A 13,063-nucleotide genomic window follows, 5' to 3' on the forward strand; every position below is an offset into this window, starting at 1 on the left:
CTGTATTTTAAAACTGCCAACATTAACTTAACTTAATCCAAAATCCTTTAAACTCATGATTCCTTGAAACATAATGAATATGCTATGTACTAAAACTGTATTTTCTTCAGAAATATAATAAAGATTCTTTTTAAAAAATATCTTCTATTTTTACTTTTTTCCTTAGGTTGATTTCCACTTGCCATCTAGCCAATTCTATGATTCAGAGATAGCGAATAATTCATTTTGAGGATACCCTAACCCCTTCTGCATCTTATGCTTCCTTCTTGCTGACTGTATTTAAAGTATTTTCCCTTGAGGTAGGCATGAAATGTACATAATTTCCTAACTTTGCTCCTGACTAAATTTTGACAGTTTGATGGAACAAGCTAAAATTAATTGCTATTTTCCTAATTGCCAATTTCAGTTTTCCATAATATACCCAAGATACATTAACATGAATAAACAAGATAAATAAAAGCATAAATAAACTTCTTTCTGTCTGTTTTCCCAAAACCATTTCAGTCACACAATTTAAGTCTCCAAGCTTAAGAAAAAGGACAATGGATGATATTAAAAAATTACTTTTTTCTAGTAGTATTTGTAGTGTATGTCTTACGATGTCTATGGAACAAAAAAATATTGTGGTGAAGAGTGGAGGGTACTGAGGAAGGGCAGAGCTTACTCTCTTCTCTTTATCTTTCTCTTAGTCTGTATTGGAATGATTAGCTAAACTAGGAAATGTTGTAGTATGAGGCAATCCAAGACAGTCTTAACACTGTAACCATGGTATCAACAAGATGACGACAGTTTCTGCTGTGGAAAGATGTTAGAGGGGAAACAGGTAGTAAAAGCATTTCCTTTCTGTCCTCTTATCTCTTTTTTTAAATGCCTTTCTCCCAATTCATGACTCACTGGACCCCTTGACATTCAGTGCCTTCAAGCTGGCAGAGTTCCTAAATCCACTCAAATGTATCTTTCTGCCCTAAAAATGTTCTCCATGTCCCACAAAACTCCCATAATCCCAAATATAGCTACTGATAGCTAGGAACTGAAGAGACAATACAAATACATAAATATATTTTAAAAGTATGAACAAGGCCAAATAAAACCCAGACGGATCTTTATATCTGAAATTAAAAATTATGGATCCTAAAATGCAAAAGAGGTCTTCTGTATATCCTATAATAATTACACATAATTCAAGAATAAAGAGAATGTTTAAATGAGTAACATCTTGTTTTATTTTCCCCTCAGAATAAACCCTCAAGGCTTAGATAAGATGGCTAGACACTGAATTTTAAACTCATGTTGTTATCAATTCAGAACTAAGATAATTCATGATTTTAGTGAATACAAAGGTCTATTTCTTTTGCTCCAGCACGACACCAAGAAAAGCCAATATTTATGCAGAATTGGCCAAGTTTCATATATGTGAATTTTCTAAACAAAATAGATCTCCATGATTCAAGCTGAAGCAAAAGCACATCCTATTGCTTGTTTCAATTGCACTATGCTGTGTATGTATTCCTTTTACCATTTCCTCCTACTACACTGGAATCCTATTTCAGGACAGAACAAAATTAAGTTTAAATAAGTATAATATCCTGGATCCTATCTAAACCAAAGTACTTTAGTACTTAGGATAAAATGCTGGCCGCTGCTAAGCAATAGCTAACATCTTATTTTTCAATTTAGAGTTATCACTTTCTATGAACACATATACACAAAATTGAGCTCAACTTCTTTTCCACTTCTTAGCACAACTGTTCACTTCTTTAAAAATAATAACTTACTGCTTTTGAAAAATCCAGGGATCCTACTCCTCGCTCAAAAGTTCCAAGTCCAATAACTTGCAGTGTGGATAGACTAACTGAATCCCACACTCTGACATGGGGTTGCAGAGGCTGCAAAAACAAGAGGAAAAATGCAAGATAGCATGACCAACTGGAATTCAAGTGGATGCAAATAAATACCACTACCACACAGAAGAGTCTGTCATCTTTAAAAAGCAATAGGGATGGATAAATATCTAATTAAAAATAACTACTATTGGGACCAGTCTCATGGCTGAGTGATTAAAGTTCTCTGCGCTCTGCTTTGGTGCCTGGGGTTCACAGGTTCAGATCCCAGGTGTGAACCTACTCCACTCATCCGCCAGGCTGTGGAGTCATGCCACATATAAAGTAGAGGAAGGGGCTGGCCCCGTGGCTGAGTGGTTAAGTTGGTGTGCTCCGCTTCGGCAGCCCAGGGTTTCACCAGTTCGAATCCTAGGCACGGACATGGCACCACTCATCAAGCCATGCTGAGGCAGCGTCCCACATGCCACAACTAGAAGGACCCACAACTAAAAACACACAACTATGTACCAGAGAGGTTTGACGAGAAAAACGAAGAACAAAATCCTAAAAAGAAAAAAAAAAAAGTAGAGGAAGACTGGCACAGATGTTAGCTCAGGGCTAATCTTTCTCAAAAAAAAAAAAAAAAGAGGAGGATTAGCAACAGATATTAGCTCAGGGTGAATCCTCTTCACAAAGAAAAAAAAAATCGCTACTACATTTAGACATGCCCCCAAAGAATCTTCAGCAGGTATTTTCTTCTCATACCACGAAAATAAGGACATAATGACAGTGATAATAGTAGTAATGATTTGAGTATTTACTCTGTGCCATATAGTATTCTCAAGTACATCACATGTATTAATTTATTTAATCCTATGAGCTATATACTATTATAATTACCAGTTAACATATGAGGAAACTGAGATACAGAGATTTAAATAACTTGCCAAAAGTTATACAGCTATCGAAAGGTGGAGTTGGGATTCTAAGCCAGGCAAATTTGCTCTGGATACCCTGCTTTTTGCATTACCTTCATTCCTGGGAAAATAATACTTTACTTTAAAAAAGTCAGACTCCAGTAAAATACAAAGCAAACAGTCCTTAAATAGAATTTGGAACTGGAAGGGGTCTTAGAAGTCATCCAATATAACCCCTCCCATTCCTTTTCTTTAAAGAAACTGAAGCCAGAGAATGTCATAAGTACAGTCATACATATGTTAATCAGTCATCATTAATATTTACTGTTGACCCTTACAAATAAGGAATTTGTTATGTAAGCCAATTTAACAATACTGAAGAGCAACTAAAATTTTTTAAGTGTTTATCAGTTCTAGGCATATATAAAATCAAGAGGTCCATCAATTTAGGGAAATTGCAGTACCTTCTGGCAAACATTAAGTTATTCTGTTTTTTTTTTAAAAAGTAAGTAGTTCATCAGCCTTCCTATTTTTACAAATAAATAGTTTTCTTAGGGAGAACACATTTTTTAGAAAAAAATATTTAAGTAGTATGATTCTCTCTTGGTTTTTGGAACGTTCTTACCTTCTAATATTTTTTCCCCTGCTTATACTAGAAATCCCTTAGTAAATTTTTAAAGAATAAAATAAGTAAGCTGTGGTTAAAATTACAAACAATTCCATTTTAATAGCAATATCACTAGGTACAGAATGCATAAAACTGTGCCACTCACCCTTCCATCTTTATCCACTCCAGCTATCTGTCCAGTTGCAATCCTAATTTTGTCAGGATGTATAGCAAGGCTAAAAATTGGTATTAACAACAATTTTATATACAGGAAATGTGAAACAGCAGAAATATGCCTTAGTATCAACAGTTTTCAAACAAATCATTTTTAATCATAAAAAACCTACTGTGATCAATTTGTTTTATTTTCTTCAGCAAATCAAATAAAAATCAATTATTTAAAAAACTTCTTTTCCAAGTTTTCAGCTGTACTTTTTCTTTCTTGTTTAAACTGAACAAATTAATGGAACACTAAATTTGAAGAAAATATTTCTTCACAATTATGACATGATAACAAATTTAACTGTTTTCATTTGTTCAATTTCCTCCCTACTCCTGCACGTAAGTATATTTACATGATTTTATCATAGTGAAGATGCAATATTTCATTGTGTAATTTTAATCTATTAAAATATAAGCATTTTTCCATTTTGCTACATAATCCTTATGCATATTATTGATTTAACAGCTCTTCTATAATTTCTGCTTTTCTACAAAGGCACATAGCAGTGAATACCTTCACACATAGTGCCTCCAACTTTTTAATTAGTTCTTAATCCTAAACTCTTATGAAGTCAAATTTGGGGCGAGGAACTTTTAAGTACAAACTGAAAACAGTGCAGCATATATGCCCTAATTGATCATGATAAACATATGAGTGACTAGCAAAATTTTTAAAAAAGACATCTTCATGTTCATTTCTAGAATCTTACTACGTCTTGCAACCAAGGGGTAAGCTCAATTGGAAACACAAATTTTTTGTTCTTAGTATGTATTGCTCATTACTTTCCAGAAGAATAGTATCAGTTTAAATTGTCATAAGAAATAAAAGTTTTAAAAGTTTTACTACAACTTCCCAAAATTAAGAATTACATCTTTTAAAATGCCTTGATAAGTTGGTATAAATAGTATCTTGTCTTAATTTCTTCAATTACTAAGGAGGCTAGAGTTTATCAACATGTTTCTTTAATTCTATTTCCTTTTACTTAAATAGTTTATGTCCTTTATTGAGGTCAACTACGTTAAAAGTAACCAAAAATCTAGCACAGTAACATGTTGCCATATTTAATTCAGATCTTTTAAAACACATTTTAAAGAGTAAAATTTCTGGATTAGGTAATACATTTGCATGGTTCATGTATCAAAAGCTAAAAAAAGACACACTGAGAAAAGTTTCTTTCTACCCTGTCCCATCTGCTAAGATCTCATCTACCTCTCTACTATCCCACACCCTGCAACCCCAAATCAGGTAATCGTTGTAATCAGTTTCTTTTTATTAATAATTCTAGAACATTTTTATATATGTAGAAGCCAAGACACATATTTACTTTCCACCTCCTTTTTACACAAATGGTAGAACACTGCACACATTTTCCTATTCTTTGTACTTGGGAGCATATCTTAGGCATCTTTCCATATTAATACATACAGAACTTCCTCATTCTTTATAGCTGCATGGTAACCTATGGGCACACCACAACTTCACTAGTCCCCAACTAAAGGACACACAGACTTCTAATCTTTCCTATCACAAATAATGTTGTAATAAAGAGTTTGTACATAAACTATTCTTTGAGTGTTAAAGGCAATATTTTAGTATCTCTAAAAGTTTACCACTATCTATATAATATTCTAATAGTCATATATTAATTTTTTTCTAGATAAAGATACAGTTGCCAGAATAGTACAGACACAGAGAAGCTTTTAAATGTTGGAAAATAATGAATTTAAGCAATAAATGATTAAACTTAACCAAGAAGTAGCAAAACTGAGTAACTGTAAAACATGCCGAAGCATTTAAAAGTTCTCGTCTTTAGTTTGACATCTTATAGGATACTTATGATCCTTATTCAGCCATGATTTCTTTCTCCCAAAAAGAAAAGCCTGAAGTTCAAAATTTATCTGCAGAGAATAAATCTTCAATAAATATTCAGTAACCAATAATTACTCTCAAAATCTGTACAAGTTCAGTGTGCCCACATATATTTGATACAACAGGCCAGAACAAAAGGACCATAAAGGATCTGAGAAAGAAGAGGTTCCAATCAAGATTTACAGGGAATATGCTGCTGACACCACACCAACCATTTGAGGCCTATAAGTCCTTTTTTCTTTTTAGAATATATTCTACAGAATGCCCATAATATCCTTAAGTTCTGAGCACTCCACAAGAAATCACTTCCAATAAAACCCAAATAAAAAAAAAAGAGAGTATGAAATCAAAAAAAGAACAAATGTTAAATGATACCAACCATTTCACACAGTCTGTATGACCCAGGTAGTGTCGTTGAGTTCTCTCCTCGTAATTAAATAGTACTACTACTGATGCTATGAAATACACTATTTCCCCGGTAGGAAGAAGGTAAACATTAGCTCGACAGTCCTTTCCTCGATAACCATATCTTAAAGAAAGAGTCAAGGTTTTTAATAAACATAATTTTCAAGGTGTTAAATTAACAATTTTTTCATGGCTTCTTAAAGGAATCAGGAAGGTATAATGAAAAAAGGACTGACTGGAACTAGAGAACTCAAATCCAGCCATTATCTCATGGGGAACCCTGAGTCTTTTATGAGCTTAAATCTTAGTTTCCTCATTCACCAGACAAATACATACTGAGTTCCTAATATGTGTCAGGCACAGAGCTGAACACATAGTTCTGAACAAAACAAATGTGGGGCCTGTGTCCCTGGAGCTTATGCTCTGGCAAAGATGACAAAAATAAATACCAAATATATCATTAGAAATTGTGGAAAGAAAAATAAAAGGATGGTAGGAGAAAGCATAAAAGAAAGATCTAATTTAAACAGAGAGACAAGAAAGGGATCAGAAGAAGGGCTATTTGAGGAAGTGACATTTATGCTTGACCTAAATGATGAGTAAGAGAGAGCCAGACAGAGTTTGGTAGGCAAAGTGTCTGTTAAAAAGTTGTACAGAATTACAGGATTGGTGAGTTTTCCCAAGCTAACTTCTGCAGAAAGGAGGGAATGATTCAAGGGGTGGGGGAAGAGGGCATAGGAGAGTGGAAACAGAAGGCAGAGTTCAAACTATTAGCTCCTTTCTTCTTCAATGTTCTAAGAGAAGTGAGAATTTCTAAATGAAATTAGGAGAGCTGTTTTATATAGTCATTTTTTTTAAAAGCATGGCTGTGACAAAGTTAATTTTGGAATTAGAAGCAACTTTGCTAATCTGGGGTCTTAATAACATAATCAACATTATTTCACAGGTTACAAAATGATTAACTGACGTTTTCTTATTTAATTCTTAAAACAGCTTGGTGAGGTAGGGGTTATTAACCTCTCTTCATATGTGAAGAAAGCAAGACTCATTGGGAGTAAGCGGCAGAGCCAAGACTCAAACACTAGTCTTCTGATTCCAGTTTGACGCCTTTTCTACCATACAAGTACCTGCATGATGTTCACAGAATACTGCTTGCCCTATCCAAAGATACTAATTTTGGTGGTTTTAAACTTGCTTTTAATAGTAAAAGGATTAGAGATGACATCTCTTTACTTTCTCAAGTGGTTGTTATGTTTATCACATTTACTTTTTTGGTAGAAAGAAAATTTTGATAGAGGTTAGGTAAACTAATTTTTTTTAAACTCAAGGCAAAGCAAACAAATTTGCTGTCATAGCAGAGAAGGATACACCCACTCCAGTTTGAGCTTCTCAGGAGGCAGTTCTGTTCTGATGTCATCATAGTTGTCAACATCAGAAGGAATGAACATTGTAATTGGCCGACCTCGCATAAACATTTTAATATATTCTCCTTCTGTTGAAACAAGACAAAAATTAAGTCAGACATATTTTCTGAATAATTATAGAAAAGTGGATTATTACGTGATACAATAAAAACAAGACAAAAGATAGCTACTTCAGAGCTTTATTCTCGGTATATATAATTGTTTCTGTACAAAGACCTAGTCCAAAACATTGTGGGGAAAAAACTATTGTTCATTTCCTTAAATGAGAATAACTATTTTCATAATTAGAATATAATTTATCTGTTTAAGTTGCCATATTTCAACAAGAAGGCCAGGAAAGTCAAAGTTGAAAAATGCAAAAGAAAATTTTATGATGGAAATTTCTGTGACAGTTGAAAAGAGGAGATTATCAGAGTAGACAACAACCATGCCTACCACACTACTTGATCATCCTACTGATGCTTAATGACATACAAAAAACATGGCCTCAGAATACACCACAAGGAGAGGAGTCAAACACCCTCGTAAGTCAGGACGGGGAGAGAGACTGAGAGTTCTACTACACACGGCAGTGAGTAGAGCTGGGAGGGAAAGAGGACCAACTTCCGTCGCTTCACAACTGTGCCTATAAATCAGCGTTGAGTCTAAACAATGAATTCAACAATAACACACTAACATTTTTAAGACAGTGCTGGGAAACAGTTTTCTAATTAACAGCATAGGTTCCAAAATATCTTTTATTTATATAAAGCAATAATGTCTATAAGTTCTGCAATAGTTTAAATCTAAAAATCTTAAAAAGACAAGTCTAGAATCAATATTTGTGGTACACTTTTTACAAAAGGAAACAATATTTCACTTAGATGAGATTGTTTCTTATGCCTTTAAAAAACAAAAACACCCAATCTTGATCCCAGCATCCCAATGACCTACATACAGATAGGCTTAATAAATGTTGATGGTGATTGTGAAATGATTACAAAAGAACCTAAAAGGGAAGGAGAAAGTGAGAGACTGAGTACTAAAGCATAAGAAATGTCTAGCACTTGCCAACTTGTCTGGTATGATATGAAAATAGCATTAGAAACAGACTGAAAATGTGGTCATCAACCAGAAGCTGATACAACCTTAGGACCACTAATAATGACTAATTACTAAGAAGAGTACATAGTAACTGACTAATTGATATGATGCAAACCATGGAAGAGGAGGAAAGATAAATTACTCGCTGAATATCTGCAGGTATTTCTTTAAAGTCAGATTAAAAAATTGTGCTTGTTATTATGGGTGAGAAGTTCAAATTATTTGTATTATTATTATTCACAGTGTGCTTGGCCTCAGGGTCTGCTCTAAGAAGAGGCTAAGACCTCCCACGCCATGGTTTTAACACTACCTGACGACTGTATTACTTCTGAATCTAAGAGTGGGCTCTGCTTCCTGATGATTTTTAACATAGCTGGACTTTGATGACAACTAAATGATTACCAGCTGCAACTATTTCCCTTCTGCAATCTTTATCTGTATCTCCTTGTCCCTTTTTTATATAGTTTACTTTCTTATAGATGTCAATTTGTTACACAATTTTCCCTCTAGTTGGGTCCCCCCCACCCCCACCCCTAGCAGAGGAAGGTTAGTCATGAGCTAACACCTGTGCCAATCGTCCTCTACTTTATATGTGGGTTAGTGCCACAGCATGGCTGACGAGTGCTGTAGGTCTGTGTCTGGGATCTGACTCATGAACCTGGGCCGCCGAAGCGGAGCATGCCAAACTTAACCACTATGCCACGGGGCTGGCCCCTAGTTGTTTTTTTTTTTTTAAGAATATAAATTCGCAAAGGCAGATATACTGTCCTTTGGAATTTCTCCCAGGATCTTTGATCAGAGGTGTATAATATAAATGCTTTCTGAATGAAAAAATAAAACATTTAATAGATGCTTCTATCACCACTTAGAAGAGACTGTATGTCCAGCAGAAGCAATGGGTCCGGGACAGTATCAAAGAAAAAGAACGTTCTCCTTTGCTACTAGAGATAGTGCAGAATACCGTATTGACTCCTTTATCGACTGTCAAGCAGCATGAGCAACTAAGTAAAAGCAAAGGAACTATCTATCTAGCGCTTGTCAACTTTTCTAATATAAGATAAAAATGGCAAGGCATGTTAGGATGGAAATGCTTTCCCTCACTGTAAACTGGGAGTATATATGTTGGAGGCCAAGTATACAAACTAGGCACTGCAAACAATTCCTGGGAGCGAGAGAGAGGCAATACATTATAGTGGAAAGAACAGGAGCTTTGGAAAAAGACTCAGTGGGATCTGAATCCAGCTGTACCCCTTACAAGCTGTGTGACTTTGGCCTCACTTTCCTAATACATAAAATGATAATACTACCTACCACTTGGAGTTATGATTGGTTAAATAAGATATCACACTATAAAGTATAATACGAGGTCCTTGACAAATATGTATTCCCCTTCCTTTGAGAAGGATTTGTGACCATTCTAAACACTACCTAGGAATTGCTTAAATACATGATTTAACACACTGTAATATCTCTTCATTAGTTTTAAAGTGACTGTCCACAGAACAGTAAGTATAGGCAAATAAGTTAGAATTCTGTTGATTCTATCACTTTAAAATAGGGATCACAAATTCAAACACCCACAGGCCGAGGCAGGAAATGCAAAATGAGAGCAGTGGGAGAATACAGGATGATTGAGGGTAGGGGCAAATGGCATATCCCATACCCCAGCTCAGGGAGGCAGCAGCTGGTCATCTCCACGAAAGATGTGGGCCCAGTGTTGTTAGATCTCATTTTTCAAAAGAAATAAGAAAGCTATAATTTACTGTGAAATCTCCCAATTTTTAAAGGTTTACTCCTTTGCCAAAAAGGGGAAAATACTATGTGAAAACACACCTTTGGCCTGCAGGCCACACAGGTCACTAGTTGGCAACCTCTTTTTTTTAAAGAAGACTGTCTTTACCCTGGGAATTAGGTAAAATACATAGATGAGGAAGAGCCTCTTTCCTCCTCAATCACTGTTGAGTCAAAGTCCTACTGCAAACTTCATCCTGAGACTATCAGTCTTCTTGATCTTACCGTCAAAGGACTGCACAATCAATTTGTTTCTTTTACCCCAATGCTATTTTCTGGCTCTCCCCACTGTAAACTATGATGGAAGTCAAGGAGAAGGGACAGGCAATGGGACTGGTCAAAGAAGAGTATGAAACCAGTAACATTAACACAAAGTTTGATGGTTCAGAAAAAGAATGTGAGGAAAAGAAATCATTAAACTCTCTATCTCCTGATAATTAGTAAACACAATATAGGGCTATCAGTATTTAATTATAAGGCTGCTGCTTACTGAAATGTGATTAATCTCAATATTTTATCTCCTATCTTGGCACCGTGAAAATTCCTGGGGCTGAGAGGGAGGCAATACAGTATAGTGGAGAGAACACAAGCTTTGTGATAAAGACAGACCTGGGTTTGAATCCTAGCTTTACCACTTACAAGCTTATGCTCAAACAAATAAAATTCTTAATTGAATCTCATCAATGACAGCTTAATTGTAAAAGGAGAAATTCTGTGGGATATTGTTGATAAAAACACCATAAAGGCCATTAGTTCATTTCTCTAGACACAAATAATGTTGGAACTGGAAGAATCTTAAAGCTCACCTAGTCCAACTCCCTACTTTTACAGAAGGGGAAACCAAGGCTCAGAGAGGTCAAATGAGCTTTCAGAGTGTGTTCCAAATTTCGTCCTGGGATAGGCTAGACGCTGGGACACATTTTCATTCTAAAACTATGTTCTAGAGCTGCACTAACCAAAAACGATAGCCGTTGGTTACTGAACACTTAGAATGTGACTAGTCTGAATCAAGACATGCTATAAACATAAAATACACACCAGATTTTGAAGACTTGGTAAGGAAAAAATAAGTAAATTATCTCATTAATGATTCTTATATTGACCACACATTGTAATAAAGTTCTGGATATAGTGGGTTAAATATATTAAATTTAATCTTACCTGTGTCTTTTTACTTTTTAAAATGTGGCTACTAGAACATTTTAAATCACATATATGTTATATATTATATTTCTACTGGACAGTACTATTCACAGAACAGTGTTGGGGTCCTCAGCCTAGTCCACAGCAGTCCAATGACCTGACAAGACATTTTACTTATAATCCAAATGGTACTAGCTTGACCTCTGGATTCCACCAGTAGGAAGTCAGAGACTACAACAGAAGAGACAGAAGATATTTCCACTCTATTATTTTTGGGAAGAGTGAATGCTGGGCAAAATTTGAAATACATGATGCTACATCTTCCTTTCTGTGTCCTTCTCACACACCTCCTAGCATTTCCTCTTCAGTCTCCTCAGGTTTTGTTAACTCTTCTACTTTAGCATCCCCCCAGGCTGTCCTATTCCCCAAAGTGCTCCAAATTGCAGAATGATCTTCATATTCCCTAATCCAAACATTTTGGGATAGTTATCTCAGGTGTTCTGAGAAAAGCTGCACTGCTGACATGATTCATACTGATGTAAATAACTGGTTGTTAAAGTTATTTATATTCTATTTAAGATGCTTATCAAAATTTATCAATCTTTCACAGATTGTGACAAAGTGAAAGGAAAAATTCAGGTAGAGGGGTGAAGACAGTTAGCACTGGGCACACTCTGCTCCAAGATCAGTTCCCCCAGTGCTTTTTTCCACAGCTTGCTCTATTTCTGGACTTAGAGATTTAAAAAGAAAAAAAAAAATCTTTCAAAGCAATAGCAGAGCTTCAGAGGTTCCCTGGAATAGGACTGGATTTATTTGTATAATGTGTACTGCCTGCAGAAAGCCTTCTGAACTTCTAGAATGCTTACAGTTTAAAGCATCTTTCTCACAAAAGCTTCCACTTTAGGAATTCATTTTTATTTGTGTTTTACAATCTTTAGAACTGAAGTGCCCCCCAAAACTGGAATTTGAACTTTATATTTAACTAAAATGTAGCCCAGTGTGATGCTACCTAATTCCAGCAGACAGACAATTAAAGAATCTTTACTTAGCTTGAGGTTTTTTGCAGACAAACACTAACAGTTCTATTCCCCAAAACCTAAAGCTAAACAGTCAAGTAAACAAGATGCTAGAAATATTGACTACAATTTTATAGTAGAAAGTAACAAAGACCATTTTAGGTAGGCTAAAATCTTTTCTTAAAAACAATTTATTTCCAAACAAAAGATTTCAAGTCCCAGTTAATGACCCAGTTATATTGTAATAATAATTTAATATTTTAAAATTCCAATGAAACAATATAATCTGTAGGGATCTATGGACTTTGAACAAGGAACTTGATTTGTACTACCATAAAGTCTAAATTTCACCCCTTTTCAAAGCTCTAGATGTAAAAATAGTTAAATAATAAAATGAAGATTCCCAAATAAAAAACTAGGGAGGGTGAACTTAGAAGGATATAATCTCTCTTATTTCATAGATTTAAAAAATTCTTAGTTGTGATGCTTGTCAAATATTATGCAGTTAGTTTTACTGGCTAGGACAAGAACTCTGAAAAATCTGACTGAGTACTAAAATGCTACCTTTTCTTTGTTTTATAGGCAGAGTTCTACTGGCTGGTAAATTTTACTGAATTCTTAATTACATGGGGACGGGGCAAGGGTGCACAATGGAGATATAAAAGATGTGAGCCTAGCCCCTTAGGAGCTTAGAACAGAGACGCAACCAAGTGTTATGCTAATCAACTCTTATACTAATTACAGTAATAAGCCAACTTGCAGTTA

At 35.0% G+C, this 13,063-nt stretch overlaps 1 protein-coding gene across 14 annotated transcripts in view; it reads right to left on the minus strand.

Moving 5' to 3' along the window:
* EML4 (EMAP like 4) overlaps positions 1-13,063 on the minus strand; it is a 157,677-nt gene that overhangs the window by 46,942 nt on the left and 97,672 nt on the right. For all 14 annotated transcript variants that reach the window (XM_070573992.1, XM_070573991.1, XM_070573990.1 and 11 more), the window contains 4 exons: positions 7,210-7,333; positions 5,816-5,965; positions 3,511-3,580; positions 1,776-1,886 (listed from right to left, as the gene is read on the minus strand). In XM_070573992.1, coding sequence (XP_070430093.1) covers positions 1,776-1,886; positions 3,511-3,580; positions 5,816-5,965; positions 7,210-7,333 — 455 coding nt within the window. The remainder of the gene's footprint in view (positions 1-1,775; positions 1,887-3,510; positions 3,581-5,815; positions 5,966-7,209; positions 7,334-13,063) is intronic.

This window comes from Equus przewalskii, chromosome 14 (genome assembly GCF_037783145.1).
Source record: "Equus przewalskii isolate Varuska chromosome 14, EquPr2, whole genome shotgun sequence".
NCBI lineage: Eukaryota > Metazoa > Chordata > Mammalia > Perissodactyla > Equidae > Equus > Equus przewalskii.